The 24,646-nt window shown below is 39.2% G+C and overlaps 1 protein-coding gene across 3 annotated transcripts in view; it reads left to right on the top strand.

Annotated features, from left to right (window-relative positions):
* CUEDC1 (CUE domain containing 1) overlaps nucleotides 1–24,646 on the top strand; it is a 143,233-nt gene that overhangs the window by 64,624 nt on the left and 53,963 nt on the right. For all 3 annotated transcript variants that reach the window (XM_075195567.1, XM_075195566.1, XM_075195565.1), the window contains exons 4-5: nucleotides 2,159–2,285; nucleotides 21,575–21,758. In XM_075195567.1, the coding sequence (XP_075051668.1) occupies nucleotides 2,159–2,285; nucleotides 21,575–21,758 (311 nt within the window). The remainder of the gene's footprint in view (nucleotides 1–2,158; nucleotides 2,286–21,574; nucleotides 21,759–24,646) is intronic.

Raw genomic sequence — 24,646 nt, 5'->3', positions numbered from 1 at the left:
TATCATACCAAAGCACATCGTATTGTTTCATTTGATTTTATAAACTGACTTATAATCACTATGAACGATGTCGGGCAAATGCACTCGTGACCACAGTGTAGGCCGATCACTGTAGAGTTTACAGAGTCACGATTTTTTCAGCAGACGGTTATGACAGATGAAAAGCACAGATATGTAGGTAAATCTTGTAAACCATGTATAGTATATACACATGAATTCGCATGTTGAAAGGGACTTTGTCATTGGGTAAATAGTTAACGGTTTCGCAACGGGAGACATTTTAAGTAGTGTGTACCCAGCTTAAGAATAACACTCATTATGTCAATATATTTAAAACAGATTGGATGTATGTATGTCTGAAAATTTTTGACACTCTTCCGGAGTGAAATTTGGCCCACTTTAGGTTTTAGTCAAAATTGACAGGAAAATGCTAAAACACTTTGAATAGAGCCTATGATTGAGTCTACGGAACATTCATTGTTTCCCTGGAAGGAAACATGTGAATCCTTATGCTCAGTGTTGAAATGCAGTCAGGTTGAAATGCAGCAGCTGATCATGTGATGTAATTCAGCTTTGGTATGAAAGTCACTGTTTGGTATAGAGCAATCACTTTTCAGTTAGTTTCAGCTGTATATTATGCACACATACATTGTTCATTGCTTTGACTGTCTAAGGTAAACTTTTTTTTATTTTATTTTTTCCAATGAACTGTATTAGACAACAGTTTAGATCATATACCAATTGACAAGATAACGGTAAGGAATAGTAGATATGAATCAAGATTTCCAAAGACTGTAGATACTCCATCTAAGGACTGTCAGATTTTTCGGTCACATGCTTTTTTTAATGTTATATTAAAATGAATCTGTTACACATTTATTTGCGATATGTATGAAAATATAGTTTACATATTTATCCTAAAACTATTATTAAATTACAGCTTATTAGGCTTAAAAAGTTACATTGAATATTGTGACATTTTTAACACCAAAGGACACCGCCACGACCATAGATTACCTGCTTACGCTATTTTCACAGGAAGATGATGATATATGTCAGCGGAGAGTGCAACACATTATGACAACTCTCTCAAATCTCCAGGAATACCTCCTCAAAAATTTGAAACTAAGGATTTGAGCACCTATCCTGTTTCTGTGGACCCTCAAAGAGCCACAACTATGCAATGGAACGTGACTGCAAAGCATAGTTTGAAAATCTATGTCATAGCAGGTTGTGTCAAAGACAGTGTGTTCTAGTGCCTGTAATTTCTCATCATGCTGTGTTTGGCATCACCAACAATAATGCTCAGAGGCAGTTCTTCCCAGTGGCTGGGATCAACTTCAAATGTATTTCTTTTACACAGAGAAGTATGTTGCCTGCACAAGATCCAGTAAAAAGAAGAACGTCCACATTCTGATCCCTACCAGATGGACCTGTGGCATTGTTTATAAGAAACCATTAAAATTATGTACATAAATTGTAAGGGTTTTAAAAATATGTCCCTCTGAATTAGGGACAGTTGTCATCTATGGAAACAGATAACTATATGCATAATATAATGGTCTCTTTTTGGTATTTCAGGTGTTTTCTTAACATTTCCACACACTTTTTACATTGTCATCAAAAGAAAATGGAAATATCAGATATTGTTAATCTTCTTTGTATTTCATTTTGAAATAAAACTCCTAAATATACAGGTTCTAACATACCTAATTAGTTAATTGTTAATGATCTGCTTTTTCAAGAGTTTGGACTGAAACTCCATTCTGTGAGTTCTCGAGCATCATGGTAATGCACTGACTAAGCTTTTCCTAAACCATGGGATGCCCCAATGCTCCTAATGTTTAAGATGAAATAGTTTATTGCAATAACATCAATTTTCCTGGAGGTTCCAGCAATAGTTATAAGTAGATCTGTTATCTGGATTAGTGTTTTTGTCTGTAGTTTGGAACACTATGCTATTCGATCAAGCCATATTTTAAAATAACCTGTCTTTCCCCACATTGCCTTTGTCGTCTTCTTATTATTAAAATTTGCCAACTTTATATTTCTCCCCTTCAGGAGGTAAAGTGCAAAATGTTGTCCCTATACAAATTAGCCCTCTTTCTTATTCTTTCCATTTATATTTGTTACTCTTTTTTTTATTTCCCAATTCAAGGACTGATGTGCTGTCATCAAGTGGCTCTCAGGTACCAAAACTCTGCAGGAACTGGAACCCCCCTCTCCTTGGAAACTTGCCTAATGATTTTCTGCGCATTTTACCCCAGCAGATGGACAGTGTTCAGGTGAGAACAGTGGATTATGGCATGTTGTGTTTTTTAGATGGGTATTACAGCTCTGCACAGCCCCTGCTAAATAGGCACTCCCTCCCACCTTATACCTGTTGGTGGGAGTATTCTGCTGTACAGTCTGTACCACCCGCTGGAATTGCAAGCAGCAGTAGGTCACATATTTATTAGACGGGAAAGAGAGCTGTTATTACTAGCTGACTGAGCCAGTCTACCCCTCCATATGGCTTCTGAGCAGAATGGCTGCATTTCCTATTCTTTCAGGAGCTGTAATCACTGTTTACATACTACGCAGGAGGTTGATTTTCCATTCCAGTTTGTGCTGACAGGGCTCTCCTCTCCCGGCTATAAATGTAACTATAGTATGTATGTGATTTGTTTTCTCATTGTAATTCATATTTTTCTGTTCTAAAACTTCTCCAGCTTCTTTTGTAGAAACTGGAGGTGCAATGAATTTAGGAAAAGACATGCCTATAATAAAACATTTTGACAGATTCTAGTTTTTTCTGCATGTTTAGGAAAGGGCTTTAGAACTGCTCATAAATAGAGATATCATTAAATGCTAGTAGTGTTAAACACTAATTATAGTGAAGGGAAAGGCAGGGTAGAGATGATGACATGAAGGATCATTAGATTATATGGCAAAAATAAAGTATATAATTTATTAATAGGGTTTGGGGTAATGTGCTTATCGGTGATTGACCTGTTATGTTCGTCTAGTCAATCAATGAAAATTGTCCGCTGCGATTTGGTGTGGTTCCAACGCACAAAGTGATTTAATAGCAAGATGCAATATATAACAATTTAATAAAATACATACGCAAGCGCCCTGGATCCAGCATACAGTAATTGAATTCTGAAGTCTGTGGTCAAGTAGACTGTACAGTGGATCCAGAGCCTGGTTTATATACAGTTTGTGATGCATAAAAAAACAGTAGTGATGTTTTGGAGTGTTTCCATAGGTTCAGGATTCAGGACAGTCTAGTATAATGCAGGCCATAGGTCGGTTCAAACAATGCCCTCCAAGGATGGAAGGGGTCAACTCTCCAACAGCTGTATACGTGTCTTCCCGCCGCAAAGCTAGTTTAAATTGGTCTATTTGCATTACACACTCAATATTATTCTGATTAATTATTCCTCTATCATCCATAACTTGCATAGGCAAGATGCGACCGCTTAGCCGATAGTTGCGGATGTCTGATGGGAAAAGGTGGATTAGAATGACACTAAACATATGTTTCCTAAATTCCAAACCTTGGATATCAACAAATTGGTTTTAACATTATTATATTAAACTATTTAAATCTATAACATTCGATTATAAATGACTGTGTATTTGAACTTTATTAAAGTGAACTATTTACAAGTGAATATGTGAGTGTATGTGTATGCAGAAGTGTTCGCAAGTGTTATTGCTAAATACATCATTCCACGCCGTAGCGTGCTATTCGCATATTTTCACATAATGCATACTTTCTAAAACAGGATTGTAATGCAGTTCTTCGTTAACCATGATACTTCTCATCACCATTACAGTCTTATTTTCAGTATTTACCTCAGTAGAACGTTTTCCACACTTTAACACAGTAGGAATACATCTGCCACATAAGCCAATCACTAAAATGACACCAAATATAAGAATAAGGAGCTTACCTATACTAGCAACCATTTCCTGTACCCACTCCCCTAGACCTGAGAACCATTTTGCAAGATTCAACCACGAAACCCATCCTGCTACCTTTTCTCGTACAGTGAAGTATTATGGTTCTTCCGAAATTCCCATTTTAATTGTAAGATTTCGTCCATTTTTCGGTCAATAATTTCTTTGGGGTCGTCTGTATTGTTGGTAATGTATGCGCAACATTTGACACCAAATTGGGTGGCTAACATCACACAAATTATCTCACATCTATTACTGGTGGATATTAACACTAGTCTATGTTGCACTAACTCCTTTTTATAAGCCTGTAGCCTGATATTGTCTATCAATTTAGTCAGGTCTTGGATATATTTAAAATTTAAGGTTCCCCATGCGATCCTGGTGGGGTCTAATGCAACCATTATGTAAAAATCTGTAGTTTCACTAATTAACTTGGTAGCTACAGGTTCTTCACCTGGAATCATATTTTTTTAGTCACCATGTTCATACTGTGTGTGTGTACGTATGGAGGTGATGGATATCAGTCATTTTATCATGTGTAATGGTCATAACCTCGGGAACCAAAATACCTAGAAAACATTAACCCTTGGAACTGGGAGTTAACCAGGAGTAAGCCTTTCTTCCACAAACATAATACACATCATCTGGGAGGACATAAGATACAGTGCGATCATTGATAATATTATATAAAGTTTTGACAAAGCTCCCCATGCCTATTGTCTCCATCTGTTCAAGACAAGTTTCGGCATGAATAACATTCTGACAATAACCTAAAGGAACTTTCCCAACAAATTCTCTCCTATGTTTGTTCATATGCCCTCGTCTATGATGTCCATAACTATTCCTGGTTATTGGTAATCTTGAGAGTCTCCCATCAATACCTGTGTGGCGAGCCATTGTCTGATCAGGCAGATCAGCTTCTCAATTCTCCAGTCTCTTTACGTGTAAGATATTTAGACATAACAAAGACCAATCTAAGGAGTATTGGCGAAGCTTTAGACTAGGGGACCCAGTGATATTATATCTCCCATCTATGGGCCTCCCTCCCCGTAATTCGAGAACCTCAGAGATGTTTAATGGGAATGGTACTGGTCCTACATTATGTTGTCCCTGAGGCACATGAGAGCACACCCAGCACTCGGTTTGGTTTAAGACCTTACCCACTAGGGAATGATAATCATCTAGGGGATGCCAGCCCAAATCCAGATTACTATTGGACTGGCATCACTGGATGCATTTCTCTTCTATTGTGGAGTCACAGTACTTACAGATACAATATTCCTCAGACAATAGCCCCTCACACTGTCTCCGAGTTCCAGAGATAGCAGATCTTTTCATGACCCCTGAACTGAGTTTGTCAACAGGCTGTACTGATTTTTCTATCAACCTTTCCTCCAACTCCATTTCATCAGTATCACTACCGGACACTTTCTCCTTCATCTTTCTTCCATCACAAAAATAGAATGTTCTAAAAAGAATAAAATTGAGAAAATTCCAGGAACAAGAAGAGTATAAAGCCCACCACTCCATTGCTGGGATAATTAGTCTGTACGATGTCCTTGGCTCAGGTGTCAGTGACAGATCTGTGTCGTCAGTCTCGGCTTTGTCTTGTATCTTCTCTGGGTTGTTAACTTTCCTGCAATGAGTAGAATGGACCCATGTGTCTCTTTCTGCTACCTTCAGAGATGGGGTACTGGTCATCAACACTTGGTATGGGCCTTCCCAACGGTCTGCTAAACAACCTGAAGGTAAAAAAATTGCTGATCATAACATATTCCCCAGGTTCAACATTATGACTGTTTGTTTCTAGCATACCAGGTGACAGCATTTTGAGTTTCTGTTTCTGTTGTTTTAGCTGTTTGCTCATTTTTATGAGATATTGAACTTTAAATCGTCCTGTGGACCTATGATCAAATGAGGTTGTCTGCCAAAAAGTATCTCAAAGGGTGACAGATTAAGTGGAGGTCTGGGAGTGGATCTGATGCTATGGAGGACTAATGGCAAAGTTTCTGGCCACGCCAATCCAGTTTCAGCCATTATCTTACTCTGTTCTTAATGGTACCGTTTACCCTTTCCACCTTACCACTAGCTTGTGGTCTGTAAGGATTATGAAGTCTGCTATCAATTCCCATAAGTTTACACATGTTCTGAAAGATATCACCAGTAAAATGAGTACCCCTATCACTTTCTATTATTCTAGGGATACCATATCTGCATACAAATTCCTGAACAATTTTCTTAGCAGTAAAAACAGCAGTATTGGTGGCAGCTGGAAATGCCTCTACCCAATTAGAAAACACATCAGTACAAACTAATACATATTTGAGATTCCTGCAAGGTGGTAATTGGATGAAATCAATTTGTATAACCTGAAAAGGTCCGTCTGTCGGAGGGATATGGGATGGTTGAGTTGGAATGTATTCCCGACATATTTCCTCATACAAGTAAGACAAGACATTGCCTTCTTATCGGCTTGAGAAGAAAAGCCTGGTGCACACCAGTATGCTCTAACCAGCTTACACATACCTTCTTTACCCAGATGAGTCAGACCATGTGCTGCCTCAGCCAGGCCTGGGTAATATGATCTAGGAGCCATGGGCCTACCTTGTCCATCTTTCCAGAGTCCAGAGGACTCTTGACCACATCTCTTTGCCTTCCAGACTGCCTTTTCCTGTAGGGAACACAAGTCTTGCATTTCAATTAATTTCTTTGTGTTCGTCGACTGGAAAACCAATATTTTGTCAGTTGATACATTTTTAGATAACCCTGCTGCCCACTTAGCAGCTTCATCTGCCCTGCTATTGCCCACTGATACTGGGTCTTCTTTGTATGTGTGGGCTTTGCATTTGATGACGGCTACTACCTTAGGTTACTGTATCACTGTCAAGAGACCTTTTATGTGATGTGAATGTGCTACTGGTGTGCCTGCCGCTGTCAAAAAGTTTTTATAAGACGCCAAAGGGCCCCGAAATCATGCACTACCCAGAAGGCATACCTAGAGTCAGTGTATATGTTAGCTGATTTACCCTCTGCCAACTCACATGCTCTCCTTAATGCCACAAGTTCGGCCACTTGGGCTGAGAGAGGTGGGCCAAGGGGTTCAGCTTCCTTAACATCCTCATCATAACAACAGCGTAAATGGTACATAATTCTCCTGTCTGTCTGTCTATGACAATTCCCATCCATATAAAACGTAAAATCTCCATTTTCTAAGGGTGTGTCAGGTCTCGCAGTAAGTCTGGTTCAGATACTCCATACAATTATGTGTATCAGTATATTTGCAAAATTCACCTTCAGCCAGAGTTCCTTCTTCCTTTGTGTGTCTCTGGCACATATGGTAGGTATGTAGCTCGATTTAAAGTATTGTACCGTTTGATGGTTATGTTTGCAGGTGCATTCAGAGCTAGTTCCCACTTTATGAACCTTGCTGAAGAGACATGTCTGGTTTGAGCTGAATTTAACAGAGCATATACCGAATGTGGTGTATAGACAGTTGAATCATGTAATTCCACGTCTTTGCTCGTACTTGCCAGAAGAGCAGTTGCTGCTACACTTCTTAAACACGTTGGGAGTGATCTTGCCACAGTGTCCAATTGTGCATTGTAGTATGCTACCGGTCTGCTAGTGTCACCATGTTTCTGTGACAGGACACCTGCTGCACAACTATCAGTTTCTGTACAATATAACTCAAATGGCTTTTCATAATCTGGTATTCCCAATGCAGGTGCTTTAGTCAGACTCTCTTTAAGGTTAAAGAATGCCTGCTTTGACTCCTCTGTGTGTGTGTGTAACACACTCAGGCTTTGAGGGTGAGATTAATTTCTGCAAAGGTAATGCCAAAATAGAATAACTTGGGATCCACGATCTATAATATCCACATATCCCCAAGAAGGTACGGATCTGCTGTTGATTCTGCGGCAGGGTCATGTTTTGTATTGCTTGTGTTCTGTCCATTGTCAGGTATCTTAGCCCCTGGGTGAGACAGTGTCCCAAATATTTAACCTTGGTCTGACATGGCTGTAACTTATCCCTTGCACCCTTGTGTCCTGTTTGAGAGAGATGCAACAACAACAGTTAAGTATCATGCACAGATGACATAAACGAATCAGAACATAGCAATAAATCGTCTTCATATTGAATTAGAACAGACCCATTGCTTGGTTGGAACGATTGAAAACAGTCATGTAAGGTCTGGGAGAAAATATTAGGATGTCAATGAACCCCTGGGGTAACCTTGTCCATGTATATTGCACCCCCTGTAGGAGAATGCAAAAAGATTGTGACAGTCAGGATGAGGGACAGAGAAGAAGGCAGAACAGAGATCAATGACAATGAAATGACTGGCAGATGGTGGAATATGCATAAGGATGACAGCTGGATTGGGCACTATGGGGAATTGGCTCTCAGCAATTTAGTTAATTCCCCTTAGGTCTTTGACTAATCTGTAGCCCTTCCCCCCCATTTTTCACTGGACTATTGGCTGTGCTGGATGTACGAATTAAGATCCCTTGTTGCAGCAGCCTTTCAATTACAGGATACACCCCTAATTCCACCTCCGGTTTTAATGGGTACTGTTGGATTTTTGTAGCTTGCCTGCCACTTTTCAGATTAACCATTACAAGAGCTACATTTGCCATCAAGCCAGTGTCCTGTCCATCTTTGGTCCATAGGGAACCTGGCATTTGTGATTTACCTGAGTTGGACTTTGTTCTATAATGGTAGAGTGCAACATTAACCTTTGTGGGGTGTCCAATATGTCCTGTACCTCATGTGCAACCTACCCTGGTATGTCTAGAAATACACCATCAGGGGTACAGTAAATGATGCATCCCATTTTACACAATAAATCCCTGCCCAGTAGGTTACTAGGAGCTGCTGCAGCCAAGAGAAAGGAATGCTTGGTATGCAAGGGCCCGATAGTAACCTCTGCATGTTGAGTCAGAGGGTAATGTAGCACCCTCCCCGTTACACTCATAGCTGGAACAGTTTTGTTAGTAACCTGTAGACTTAAAGGAGAAGTTATCACTGAACTGGCCACCCCTGTCCACAAAAATAAATTGTGCTACACCAGATACATCAACTGTCACTGTAGGTTCTTCCCTAAGACTCTCAGTTAACCTAACTGGTTGTAGGATAAAGGTATGGCCTAGCTCCTAGTGTTTGTTACTGTTCTCCCGCAAAGCATTTGCTGCTATGATGTGTGCGGGCAACTGCTGGGAAATTTCTGTGGACGTGTATGTCCCCTGTCTTGTTTGTATCTATGTGATCCCCTTCTGGGTGGCCTCAATCTTCTATTGTCCCTATGTTCCCCTCTATCTGTTCTCTCTTGGCAGTTTCTTGCTATGTGTACAATTTTAGAACATTTGAAACACCTCATTACCTCTTGCCTTTGTTGCTCTCCATAATATGTGGTGTTATACTGTGGTTGTGTGTAGTCCTTCTAATGCCTGGATACTTACCATCATTAACCTCTCACATTGTGCCTCTCTTCTTTCCTATATTTTTTATCATGCTCCACAGCAGACTCTCTAAGAGCATCTACTGTGATTCCCCGCCAATGAGGTAATGAGGTTTGTACCCTAGTCTTTAGATTTTCCTTAAAACCATCCATTAGTACTGTCACAGCTACCTCCTATGTCTGATATCCCTGTGTACTGGATCATTGCTGCCAGAGCTCTTGAAAAATAATCTGACGCATTTTCACTATCCTTTTGTTTGATAGTAAAATTTTTGCTTCAGTTCACCACCTCTGAAAAAGTATATGGCCAATTGTGAGATTATACATTTAATATTTTCCTGATTATCATCATTGTCTGTTAAGGATTTCAATTCCTCCAACATACAATCCTTAATAAACTTTTGTATGTCGGTATTGGAAGGAAGACAGGCCCTCAACACCACTCGCCAATATTTATTAGTTGGCTCATGTGCATTACCTAAATCCTTAACAAATTTCTGACATTTGGCCAACTCATTCCTAGGATCTGGGAAATCAGACATAATTGAATGCAGCTCAGATTTAGTCCATTGACAATGCATTGCTACATGTTTTATAGGAACCACACCATCTTTGTCCGATTTCTCATTGGGAACTGCTATTGTGCGGACAGGATGTACCAAATCACTACACTCTGGACTAATTGCTGGAATCACTGTTTCAGTACAATGAATGTTCCCCGTCTATTGGTTTCTACACTAGTCTCACCAATTTCTGCCACTGCTGGTGGGACCGCTCCCTTTCCTTGTCTGCGTGGCACCTCTTCTATGTAAATAGCATTGACAATGGCTGAAATAACAGTGGGTTCATCATCTTCTTCAGAAACCTTAACTTTACATTTGCTTAACAAGTTACTTGTTTGTTTGTTTTTTGTTATTGGCTGTACTTTTGACTCTCTCTGTGTATGGCGGTGGGGGCGTGCTTGCGCTCCCTTCTCCCCACTCCGATACACTTTCTTCTGGTACGCACGTGCTGCCCTGCCACGTGTTCCCTTCCTGTTGCCACAGTTTTAAACAGTCGTCATGTTTAATTCTTTGTTTTAAGGATTTAATCACAGATTTTATCTCTAACTGTACATACACATATACCTGGCATACCCTAGTGGTCCTGCTTTGACCTGTATGTCGGTCACGTCGGCCATCCCAAACGTTCGCTTAGCACCCATGTGGAAACAGAATTTGCCAATGTTTCGCAATGTAAAATCTACGGTGTGAGATTTGTGGTGGCTGTAGGCGAATTACACAAGCTGCGTCCACTCACTTCTTCTCCACTGTGTACCACTAAACAATACACGCGATTGTCCGCATACCCAGCGAGGTCCCTAACACAGGCCCTTTCCACTGAATTGACTGATATATTAACACTTTACAGCATACAACAATATCCCGCTTTTTCAGAAAGGTTCCTGCTGAATTGGTTTCTACACTAGTCTCACCAATATCTGCCACTGCTGGTGGGACCCCTCCCGTTCCTTGTCTGCGTGGCACCTCTTCTATGTAAACCAGCCTTGTCAGCGTACCTCCTCCAACCGCTCGCAATCACTAGTTGCGTTTATAACACGTGCGGTCCGACCGCGTGACGTACAGATACTAGGCTATCTGTATACTACACAATTGCAATTGTGATTGGTCACGAAATTAGCCTGCTTTTGTAAACACTGTGTACCTTCTTTGTATACCCTTTCCGCGGTTCTCCATTATATCCTGTTTAGTCAAACAGCAACCGGCATCAACTTTACTTTAGCTATACAGTCACACAATTTACATACTCCTTTGTTTTCTGCGCAGAAAAATACTTTCCCAAATGCTTGTAATAAGTTTTCAGAGGTTTTAACAATTGATCACACTATAAAATATAACAGGACTATTTATCAAAACAACTGATTAAACACGTGGCAACAATACAGGAAATACGCATACGTTATGCAAAATATATAACATTAAATCGCACAATGTCAAGTAAAAAGAATCAGCTTTTTCTTTCTTGTCCCTAAGTTCTAACCAGCGCTCTTTGGATTACACAAAAATGGACATTCAGTTTCACAGCACAGAATGATAAACAGATCTCGAACACATTGTGTTCTTCCCCGATTTATGACGCGTATCCACCCTTTGCTGAGCAACCGAAATCCGTAGGCTTTGCAAATCTTGCGGTAGCGTGATCTCCGCTGAAGAGCCCCCAAATTGTTATGTTCGTCTAGTCCGCTGTGATTTGGTGTGGTTCGAACGCACAAAGTGATTTAATAGCAAGATGCAATATATAACAATTCAATAGAATAAGTACAGTCAATACATACGCAAGCGCCCTGATTCCAGCAACAGTCATTCAATCCTGAAGTCTGTGGTCAAGTAGATTGTATAGTGGACCAAGAGCCTGGTTTATATACAGTTTGTGATGCATAAATAAAACAGTAGTGATGTTTTGGCATCTTTCCATAGGTTCAGGATTCAAGACAGTCTAGTATAATGCAGGCCATAGGTCTGTTCAAACAATGCCCTCCAAGAGTGGGAGGGTCCAACTCTCCAACAGCTGTATATGTGTCTTCCCACGGAAAAGCTAGTTTAAACTGGTCTATTTGCATTACACACTCAATATCATTCTGATTATTATTCCTCTATCATCCATAACTTGCATACTCAAGATGTGATCGCTTAGCCGATAGTAGCGGATGTCTGATGGGGAAAAAGTGGATTAGAATGACACTAAACATATGTTTCCTAAATTCCAAACCTTGGATATCAACAATTGGTTTTAACATTATTATATTAAACTATTAAATCTATAACATTCGCTTATAAATGACTGTGTATTTGAACTTTATTAAAGTGAACTATTTACAAGTGAATATGTGAGTGTATGTGTATGCAGAAGTGTTCGCAAGTGTTATTGCTAAATACGCCATTCCACGCCGTAGCGTGCTATTCGCATATTTTCACATAATGCAAAAATTAAATTGATGGTTGTTAATTGAAACGACTTCATCCAATTATTCGACTTCCACAGACCATTTATTTCTTACTCTCACAATGAAATCACAATTGGCAGCAGCTACTTTGAGGATAATGGGTTTTTAGAAACAAAGCTCACTAGCCCCTTTAGGTTTACAAATCACACAGGCAAGGAGGAGAACGAAAGATCCAACGCTATCTTTACTTTACTTATAGTAAAACAACAGAGTAGAAAACTGCACACTTTAAACAATAGGTCAGTGCATCGCCAGTGCCAATAGGAGTCCCGACAAGGTTCCCCACACACTTTAGTCACGCAAAGTTCCACAGGCAAAATAGTCTGTCAACAGAAGATCCCGGTAGTCTTTGTGTCTTGTTGTTCCCAGCCGCTTGGCCAACTCTCCCCCCAGGGTGATGAGGCTCTGGGTATCATACTACCTACTCCTGCAGGTGTACTAATTTACCCAGACCCTGGTGAGTATCTCCTGATGGAGTGTGGTGATGACAGGTCCCAAGATGGGAGCAACTCCCCAGGTACAAGACAGTGATGATCACCAGGTCTTATGGTAGAGAACAGAAACTCAACACCAGTCAGCCCCACACTTTCCAGGAATCAAGCCTCAGAATAAATACCCTTTCCCCCCTGCAGTGGCTCCTTATGTCCATGGTCAAATTCCTGAAGTGTTTTCCCTTCCCAGGGCAAGCTCATGGGTCTCTCCTTCTTAAATATTGGTTGGTGCTGGGTCAGGAGTTGGAGTGGAGTTGAGAAATCCTTCTACAGTGGCTCCCCTGCTATGTCCCCTTCCATAAAGTCTGGGCCAGTCCTGTGGAAAACAATGGGTTATACTTATCTTCCCCCACCTCCAGACCTTGGATAACACACAGTCCATCCTGAAATTAGCCTCTTCCACGCTTTTGTTATGTGTCAGGGCTTTCAGATGTTCCTTCCTTCTTACTGCCTCATGGGTCCACAAGAAGTTCTCCCCCCTGTCTGTTGGGCGCAATTTAAGAACTGGTCCCGAGGTGACAGTACATGTAATCCCTGCGGATTTATGGGCTGATGGGATATGGTATTTTGCAGTGTGACCAGGTCAGAACTTCTCTTCTAAAAATAAAAAAAATGTTTAAAATATATGAAATAATTTCCATAGAAATAGAAGAATGCAGTATGTTCAGAAATCACTGATAAGAAGCAACAAGTTATTAATGCATATAATCAATGACTTCATCCATTTTTGGATGTGAGTGGGACATTGATCTTTGATTTTACCCGCTGTATACATGACACAGGACCCAACAGGCAGAGCAAATATTTGTGAATATACTCCTTACAGTAGATAGACCTACTTACATGATGTCTGTAATGAAAAATTAAAAGCCATTAATTACTGTATATTAAAGTTGTGTGTTGCTGAGCTCAATAATATTTCTAAATATTTATAAACTGGAGTGTTTATCATACTTGCCTACTCAACAACAGCATCCTAGAGACATTCGGGAGAGAGGGCCACCTTCCCGTATCCTGCCCACTTCTCTACACTGAGAATTACATCATCTTTGCCCATCACTGCATGGAAGGGGTTGATTCATGATGGCACAAATTGTTTTGGTCTGTAGTGCCTAATTTGGTACTACGCTCATGAAAATCTCTGCACAGACTTTAAAATGGCTGGGGGAGGTAGGGGCGCTCGGATGGGTGTGATAATGAGGACCAGTGAGAAGCAGCAATGGCTGTGATTGTAAAATAAAAAATAAAATCACACTTTCCAGTTCTAAAGTGCAACAGGTCCATCACATATAAACTGTGCAGATTAGAAGAAATTAACTACAAAAGAATCTATTTCGAGAAATTTAGTCCCTACTATAAAAACTGTTGTGGAGCGCCGTTCCTATATATTTCTTACTGGTCCAATGGCTGTGATTGTGGCTGCTGCTTAGTCCTCACCTGCTCCTCTTTCCTTCCCTCCCTTTACATAGTACCGATTTTATGTTTTGATTTGGGGGCGGGACTGTGACAGAAACTAGGAAAAACAGATGAATAGAGCAAATCTTTGAGGCTCCGTGGAAGGAGAGAAACTAATTAGCTCCAGATTGTAATACAGCTTTAATAGCTGCAGTGGAATGTCAGGATAAAACTAAAAATTGTATTTTGCCTTTGCAGTTCATATTTGAACATTTTAATTTAGTTTAGTATTTCTTTAAATGTACATTTCCAGCTTGATAAGTAAGGTGTTCGACAAACTCTTACAACTACAGAAACAAATATCAGTCTGTAAAATGTGTTGGTTACATCACTGCTTTCTGTGTTTAAAACCATTAAAAAAATGAAATATAGCTTTCCATTTAATTTACTGCATGCTATATATAACATGATTTACTTTTTCTTTTGACTGCTTTTGCTGTCCCAGCTGTATGGTTTTCTTATGATTGAGATTAGTAATCTTTTAATAAAATAAGAAGTATCCATTTAACCTTTAATTTTCCTGGTGGTGCTGGTATCGGACTGTAAACACAATCTAATACACACATTAGCATTAATCTTACTATGATAATTTTATTAATTTATTTTTATTGATAAATGAATTATAGCAATTCCTGTGGTACACACATCACAGCTGATCCACATTTACTTCAGTAGGAGAAGTGTGTTAATATATTTAATTTGTGCTGAACAAGATGAACTTAATGCTTGGGTAAAGGCTGTATTATCTGTATGTAAAATGGTTATTTTGTAAACAGTATAGCATCACCTTCAAGCTTGCTTTATTTGTTGTGTCCTACCAATGAACACTAAGCTGACTGCTTTTTTTTACTATTTTTATAATGGAGAATGACAAGGACACTTATCCAAAATGATTTGTTTAAACAGAAAGGAATATGCAAACATACAGTTTGCACGAGTATATGACAGTTATGTCATTTTGAGAAAAAAACCCTTAAAGGCAGTGAGAACAAATGTTAGTGCGCACATTTTCATTTATACATAAGAAAAGCAGATATGTGTACAGCAATAAATATTGGATAATGAAATCCCTACTATGAAATATATGGATGCTAAGAGCGCTGACGATTCCTTTCCATGGTGAAGGCTGTACACCAGAGATGGGCAAACCTGATATACTTCCAAGCTTCAAAAGGGCCACACATTACTCTTAATTTTAAGAATAAAGAAACTGCCCCAAAATTACATCCGCCCCCCCAATCATTCAAAATGACCCCACATACCCCTCACTTGCCACTCAGACATCCGACTTGCTCCAATGCCATCATATGCACTCAGACTCTACTTGCTGTAAAATCCCATCACATGACCTCAGGTTCTCATGTACATCAAAACTTCCCCACATGCCACTGAGGACTCCCCACACATCAACCTCAGCACATGCAACACACACTCCTCCTGTCCACACCTCTCCTTCACCGCCATTTAATTAATGTTGGTTAACAAAATATAATTTGCTGTTTTTGTTTTTAAGAATGGATAGTGGCCATGTAAAACTGCTGCATGTAGCAGTCTCTAGAGCTCCAAGAAGGGAAGAGGTACCTCAGGAAAATATTTTCCTTGGTGATAATGCAGCAAATATGCAAACATTTTGAAATGATGTGCACAGAGCAGCCTGGTAAACATAAGTTAATGAGCAACTAGCATTAGTTTCATTTTCCACAGGATCAAAACAATACAAATTCATAGGCAATGTCTTGCAATCATTTTCTTTTGACATCAGTTTCTAATGAGCATAAGTAAACTGAAAATATCACACTAGTTCTATCCTTCATACTTTTTTCTTCTACACAAAAAACTGATGAAGGTTATTTTGGTTATTGAAGTGAATTAAAGATGGGCTAGTGACCAAATACAAGTGTAAGGAGGGAGAACGCATGATGCAGAATAATCCGCCTTAACTCCTCCTCCTTCTGATTGGATGATCTGCATGACCTCCTTGTAGTGTGCGGAGGTACTCACATGAGACTGAAGCCAGCTCAATCACTCTTATTCTGCAGAGAATAGGTGATATTGGGAGCAGAAGGCTTGGGGCCCCAGGTCAAGGCTCTGTGGGCAGCTGGCCGCCTGTGACCCACCATTGCCATACATTCAGTTAGACTTCATGCCACTTGGTGAGCCATCGCCAAATGCATGCCTGTATTGCAGCTTATAGAGACAAACAGTAAGCTGATAGATCTATAGGACATCAAGTTACTACAACATCCAATTTATTCAATAGATCATCTATTTGGACTCCTATACAATCACAATAGGCTTTTAAGTGGTGAATTTGGGGGAAAGAAATTGCATTTTTTAAGATAAGAACGGTGAGAAAAATATAAAAAATGTGATGAAGATAAAGATATTTTGAATTATATATAGTTTTTTTTGGGGGGAGACATAGGACTTTCTCCTGGCAGCATTATTTTTAATTTAGGGAGAACCAGGCTTGTTTGATAGGTTTTCCTCTTTGACATCTCTATAGAATTCATTGTATATTGCAGCTTTTATGATATCTAGTTTACATAGAACAGAGAGGCTGATGCCCTCTGCTGGGGCATCTGTCAAATCTCTGAATGTACCTTATGAAGTTTGTAAGTATTTTAGTTAGTTTAGTTTACAATATGATCCCTTCTTAAGATCACTAATTGAGGTAGCAACTCCAGCACCTGTTCCCAGGTCTCTTATAAGCTTAGGACTGTTCTAATAAATCCATATTTCTTTATATCTGTTAATATCCTCTTGAAAAATGAGGAGTAGAACAGATTATATGTAGGTAAAATTTTCCAGAGCAGTTCTTGTACCAGCATCCCTTCCATGGAGTCGGAGTTAAGGATTATGCTTGAAGCTGTGCACAAACAGTGTGCCTTATTGTTGTTGTTTGTTTGTAAGGCAACATAATGCTCTGCAGGTAAACATGTAATACATAAAACGGGAATAAACAATGGAAATGGGAGAAAAAAAAAGTTCAGACTTGAAAACAAAAGATACCGTGGGCCTTGCTCATGAGAGAGCTTACAGTCTAATAGGTGAAGGGGACAGCTGAGACAAGAGTAGTGTGACTCAGAGTGGAAATTGGAACAAATGTGAGGGTGTACCATGGTGGGTAGTATAATTGGGAGTTGGGTAAGCTCTAATAAAAAGATGGGTTTTCATAGAGTGTTTAAAGATTTCAAGGAAATTGGAGACTATATAATGGCACAGGAGAAGTCTTGTACACAGGAGTGAGAGATGGTTACAAGAGATGACTTGTAATGCCCTTCAGCGTTTAAGTGAGGGTTGATGATGTTAAAGTTTTTGTACGTGTGGGTGACTAATTTTAATTGGATTCTGGAAGACACGAAGTCAGTGAAGGGGTTTGCAGAGTGGTGTGCCTTAATTTAACTGGAATTTTTTTAGTAAGGTTGATATTTAGCTGGCCAAAAGACTGTGGATCACACTCTCACAAAATATCATACCTCCCAAATGTCCTCATTTAGGTAGTATAGTCCTGATAGGAATTTTTTCTTGACTGTGGGAATGTTTGGAGATGAGTCCTTTCATAGACATATTTATGAAAAAAGGCCGAAGTAAGAAATTGAGGGCCTGATTCATTAAAGAACATAAATGCAGATGTGTGCTGTATTTTACGTTAAATTGCATTATGCATGCCCAGAAACTAACTATACTCCAGTAAATGCATGAACATCAAATTCCTCTTGGAATGCAAATGACATTTCCGCCAGCTTATGATTTCACGTGCGGAACAGGTAGAGAAATGGGCTTATGCATTTAGTCAATGTACGGTAATGCCGCGCTAAGATCGAGCGCACGAAGCAGAATTCGTTTCAAGCTCTGGTCATTTCTAATGTTTGTGATTTTCAGTTGTATCATTTGCCCCAGCTACAGGGCAGGTGTACGTGCCAATGATAGTTATGGTCTGGTATGCATTCTAGAACATATATTTGCAATCAAGATGAAATGTAAAAATGCATTTTATGTACAGTAGACATTAGTAACATCATGATAAATGTATTTTGTGGGGGAAAAAAATTAATTACTTTTTTATATATTGTTTTTTTCCAGTAATGACTAGGGGCCTGATTCATTAAGGTTCTTAAATGAAGAGGATTCTCATTTCCGTCTCCTGGACAAAACCATGTTACAATGGAAGGGGTGCAAATAAGTGTTCTGTTTTACACATAAGTTAAATACTGACTGTTTTTTCATGTAGCACACAAATATCAACTTTAAATTTCAGTGTACAAATAAGCTATCAAATATTTGTGTGCTACATGAAAAAACAGGCAGTATTTAACTTATGTGTAAAACAGAACACTTATTTGCACCCCTTCCATTGTAACATGGTTTTGTCCAGGAGACTGAAATGAGTATCCTCTTCATTTGAGATCCTTAATGAATCAGGCCCTAGATTATTAACAGGTGACAATAATTGAATACTTTTTTTTTTCTTTGCGTTTTGCTAGGAGTTTATATGCCACATATGTATTGTACGTATCCAGCAGTGTGTTGCGTCTGCTTATACGGTACTTGCCATATTCAGACAGAGCGTACCTAGACCCGTATTTAACAAGAGACATATATTCAGATCCATTTTTAGTTAAATATGGATACACGTATGCCCGATTTACGTACGTTTTTTTAAAAACCGCATAACACTTTCATTTTACATGCTATTAAAGTAATTCTATCGTTTACAAATAAGCATTGCATAAGCAATTGTATTGTGTTTCCAGAGCACAAAGTAATTTATTTTAGCAGATGTAAAATGTAACAATTCAATACATGATTATAATACAGTACAGCCAATACCAAAAGATAAATACATACCGCTGCGCTCGCTTGCGCTAGCTGCGCTCCCACTGGTACCATTGGACAGTACTTCACTCCAGAATACTGTGGTCAGAGAATGACTGAGGCCAGTGGGAGCACAGCTATATTATATCCACTCAGTGTTACAGAGAAAACAATGTGACGGGACTTTCTTCTATAGGTCCAGACTTCAGGTGGGTCCAGTGTAAACAGGTCATAGGCTAGTTCAAACAACCCCCTCCAAGGCTGAGGGTCAACATTCCAGATGATTCTCCCGCCCAGAAACCAGTTTGATCTAGTCTATTTACACATTACAGTCAGTATCACTTTAAGTATTTATTCCCTAACATCACTAACTAGAGTATGCAATGTGCGATCGCTTCAGCGAAAGAACTGGACAACTGCTGATGAATAGGGGATTAAAATGATACCAGACATGACACATTTCCTATAACCTGAACCTTAAATAACACTAAAGTATACATATAATCATAATATATAAACTAATAATAAACTAGATACTATCTGCTCATAAATCACTGTAAAACGGAACCAATATGAATTATATAAATAACTAAATGTTGTAGTGTGAGTGTGTGCGTGCGTATTTTACCGCTTGATCGCGCCATGCCACGTGTAGCGTGGCATACTGAGTGCAATCACACGATAAAACAATATTAACCAATATACTTTCGTTCATCCAATTATACGACTTCGACAATGCCTTAATGAATCAGGCCCTTAATGCCTTAGCTATATCAAGTACAGATGTAGCAGTGCTAAAATTACATGCAAGTCGTGAAAATCATTAATTTTTGCTTGGAGTACCTGTACTATCCTCTTGGGGGACTCTTACTGCACATTGTTAAAAGGGATTCATTGATAAATCTCGCCGTACTTGCGGATTATATAGACCTCTTGAATACATGAATACGCCCAGAACGTACACACTAAAATGTGTCTGCACACTTGCATTTGGATCAAAGATACGCCAGTTAAATTATGTCTAGTGTATTCTGCATACTTGCCAACAGTCCTTGAGTGTCCGGGAGACTCCTGAATTTCCGGGTAGGTCTCCCGGACTCTGAGGACAGCAGTCAATTCTCCCGCTTCCTAGTGGGCTGGGTGCCTCAGTGATGCGTTTCGCGGTGAAAATTGCGCAAATGACTGCTCCCTGGCCCCATCTCACCACGTCTCCTATCCAGCATCTCCTAGAGCAGGCCTGTCCAACCTGCGGCCCTCCAGGTGTTGTGAAACTACAAGCCCCAGCATGCTTTGCTGGTAGACAACCAGTTGATAGCTGGAAGGGCATGCTGGGACTTGTAGTTTCACTACATCTGGAGGGCCGCAGGTCTCAACTAGAAGTAGACAAGTATGGTATACTGTAGATTCAATAGTCCTCATCAGCTTTTTCTTGGGATGAAGCAGTTTGTATTGGCCAGATAAGAAATTGATAATGATGGCTTGGGTCTGCTCCTCATTGGTTAAAAATATGGCTTCCCTTCACCCTAAAATACATAACCAGCTCCAGCTCTGGAAAGCCTGGGCTGCCTACCACTAAAAAATAGGATAATTGAGTGTGGCGTTCCCTTGCTAAAGTGACAACCAACACCAGGCTAGGATATACTGGACACGGTCCCTCTGTAATAGGGAAACACCCACAGCATGGCGTCCACCTATTATAGTTGGAAATAATCGCAGCCTCGTTAACACGGGCCTGCAGCCACTTAATGGGGCTTACAAAAAAGTGTGCAAACATGTCCCTCCTCTTAGACACAACCAGCCCTGTGGTAAAAAGTTTGGTAATGGTAATTATTCAAAAAATTCTGGACCACTGGAGTTACATATGGTGACCATTAGTTCCAGCTATTATTGCACATCATGTGCCAGCATGCTCTTGCATCCATTGACCGATTGTTTATGCTGTAGCTTGTGGAACTACATGGCTTTGGCTGCTAGTGCTTAGTGTAGAACATGAAGTTCCACAATAGCTGAAAGTTGTAGAAGTCCAAGTAGGAATCGGCATTCATGACATAATCCAATGGAAATTAAACTTAAAAACCCCTAAAACACTACAATAATTGCTATGGAGTCTGTGTGCTGAATGATATTGTCCTCGGTTGACATGAATGCTGCTTTAAAGCTCTTTGCTTTTCAGACATGCAAGTTTGTCTAGATCCTTTTGAACTCTTAGAGGCTGTGCCATATAGACTATGTCTCAGCAGTTGCCAAAACGCAACAAATCACCTAGGTTTGGTTGCATTGTGTGACTTTTTACTACACATTCAGAAAGTTTTTTTTCTCCTAGATTTCCTTTTTGCAGATGACAATTTTTTTTTATATCTAATTCAATTTACATCATGTTTTTGTTTTTATTTTTTTCAGAGCTGCCAAAGCGGATCTTCTTCACTATGTTGTGAGGACTCCAAGAAGGAGCACGGCTCCATGGACCAGGAGCGAAAGTTGAAGCAGTATTTGCAGGATGAGCGGATTGCGCTCTTCTTACAGAATGAAGAGTTCATGAGAGAACTTCAGAGGAATAGAGAATTTCTCCTTGCACTTGAAAGAGGTATTAAAAAAAAAAAAAGCAACAACTTTGAGATAAGATCAAAGAATAGGTACTAGGCTATAACTAATTAATTCAGTGAAACAAATCCCGGTGGAACCACGTGTAATTAAAGCAGTTGCTGTAACAAGTATTTCTGTATGGAATATATTGAAACCATGCTTGTCTCAGGACTCAGTCGTTAACAGATAAACTGAGAGCTCTTGTTAGGGATGCAAGCAGATTTCGTTTTTTTCACAGTGCACCTTTTTAAATTATGTAGCTGCATTGTTACAAAATATTTTACAAAATATCCCAGCACACAAACTGTAATAATCTGCAGTACAAGTGACACTTAACTGCTGAGCATGCCTGCAAGTGGTTTGGTTGGTAGCTAACTTAATAAAATACTTTCAACATTGTCGTTTGGTGATCACATAACTTTTTTGACTGTTTAAAATAATTTAAAACACCCCACCCCCTTAAATAGAAGTATTTCAGAGGTTAAGAGTCTGATGCAATTCTTCACTCCAGAGCTTGATCAATGGTCAATTCTCATGCAAGAGGAAGCAGCAGCAGTTTGAATCTCTGTGATTTGATGGCACCCATGTATGTGATAATTTGCATTTGTCTGCTTCCAAATCAAATCAATTTTAAGGAATTTTATTTTCTGTTAGCTACCATAAGGTATATTACACTGTGGAACTCTTGATATTTTTTAAAAGCTTTAACTGGAAATGGAGTAAAAGTTTAGCGTTTTAACCAAAATGCTAATTTACTTTTTTTTCTATATTGAGTTTTTGGTGCTGTTTTTACATGGTACATTAATAATTTAAATCAAAGCAGTGTTTTGTCTGAATCTAAAGTTAGCAATATTATTTACTTATTTGAATGAATTTGTGTTTGCAGAGTTTGAGATACATTGCAAAAGCTAATGAGAGACAAATTAAGAATCGCTCGAGTCTACTTTCAAAAACTCCTGTTCCACTAATGACCACTATAAGAGAAAAGTGTATAATCTATGCTGCTGTAACCACTTGCTCTAATACTAGTAAAATGTGGGTAGACTGAACACTTATCTACTGCCATTGTGCTGGTGGGACTAACTACACTTGTGTTGTGTTTTATAAATGATCCAATGTACAGAAAAAAAACAGTATACTTCTCTACAACTTCTGAAATTAAGAGATTTATCCTGATTAATTTATAAAACATGTAAACCGCTCACTTTCTAGTACTGTTGTAAAAGACAATTTGAGTCTACACTGTTTTTAATATAGAATACTGGTGGTTCAATCCCTTAAATCCTACATTTTACTTTTGTATTATTAATTAATGGACGTTCACTTATAAAATAATACCTAAACACATTGTGAGTGCACTTTTAAACCACTGCTATGCAGTATTGTGTAGGAACGTTATTAGGAGTAAGCATTAATTTTATGTTAGTTTAGTTTTAAACACTAGAGCTGCCTTCCTGATGATTCTGGCTTTCTGCAGGGTTGTGGTTACATCAGGTTTGGGCCCCCTATATGTTTGTGTAAAAAACAAACAAAAAAAACCCCCAAACAAAAACAACAACCCATGGCATGTTGTGTATCTAAAGTGCAAGAAGCATAACATTTAAATTATCCATTTAAAGTAGCTCATTTCAAAAGACTGCCGCTCACCATATATTCTAGCAGGGGCTAGTTGTCACTACCTGGAAAGTTTAAGCCCTATGCTATAATATAGCTAGTGTTGTTGTGAAGGACAAAACCCTGTGACGTTGCATCTTGCTGAATTGCAGTATGCTGTCCAGATGCTGAAACTGGACAACATTGTCCAAAGCAATACATTTAAATAAAAAATTTTGCATTTAGCCACAAGCTCAATGCTGGGACTCCTAACCCAACCTTACGTGGTGCTGTGGGGTTGGGTTAGAACTCCAAGCATTGAACTTGTGGCTAAATGCAGCAGAACAAAATAATAGAACCCAGCAGAGATCCGAGGCCATCATTCAGATCCCCTTTGTATGGTGGAGACTTGTGTGGCAATACTACATGCCTACCTTGGTCTAGTATGGGCAACAGCCCCTGGTATAATGATGAGCGTTCTAACCCAGATCCGCCTATTGAGAGCGAACTTAGCAGGAGGTTGTCCAAAGCCTCCAACATATGCAGCATATGTGAGGGTGTTCTCTTATGAAACTATGAATTTCAAAGTAATCTTGCATACGTAGTAACCATGTAAGGTTTAATTATGTAACAAGTAATAATCTATAGATGATATGATATTTTTAAACGCTTTACAATGCAGAAGGTAAACAGCAATGATTAAAAGCAAGTTGATGATGCTTTTTTAGGTTTTTATATTTTTAAACTGTTATTTATTAAGGGCAAATCATTACAATCCATAACATCAGTAATGCTTTTTAAAGTTTTTATATTTGCAAAGAAAACATTTTACAAGCAAATGACAGACCTATGACCTTAGCTCATGATATGATTATGTAATATGGAGCCCATGGTTGAGCTGTGATATCTTTTTAATATTTTAACAGGGCGGCCCGTGAAGGCATATGCCTTTCATAAAAGATCAGGGGATCATTAAGCAATTGCACTGAGAGGAGTCTGGAGCTCTTGAAGATCAAACGTAAAAACTTGTAGTAGGGTTTTAATAGTAGAGTTTGAGATACATACATGGTTAGTTATGTTGGGGGTCCCTGGCAGAGGTCACACCCACCACACACACAGTAAGGGACAGAGCAATAAAAAAAAAAAAACACTGATACGATCAGGTGCTATATAATTTTAATGAACTCCAATAAGAAAACTCATAATTGAGCTGCTGTTTATCGTAAGTACTGCACATTTGATGAATCGACAAGTGAATAATAATTAAAAAACAGCGCTAAAGGAGAATTTGTAGCT

The sequence above is a fragment of the Mixophyes fleayi genome, chromosome 2, assembly GCF_038048845.1.
Source record: "Mixophyes fleayi isolate aMixFle1 chromosome 2, aMixFle1.hap1, whole genome shotgun sequence".
Lineage (NCBI taxonomy): Eukaryota > Metazoa > Chordata > Amphibia > Anura > Limnodynastidae > Mixophyes > Mixophyes fleayi.
The sequence above is the reverse complement of the archived record's forward strand: the minus strand, read 5'-3'. Positions and strand labels throughout refer to the sequence as shown.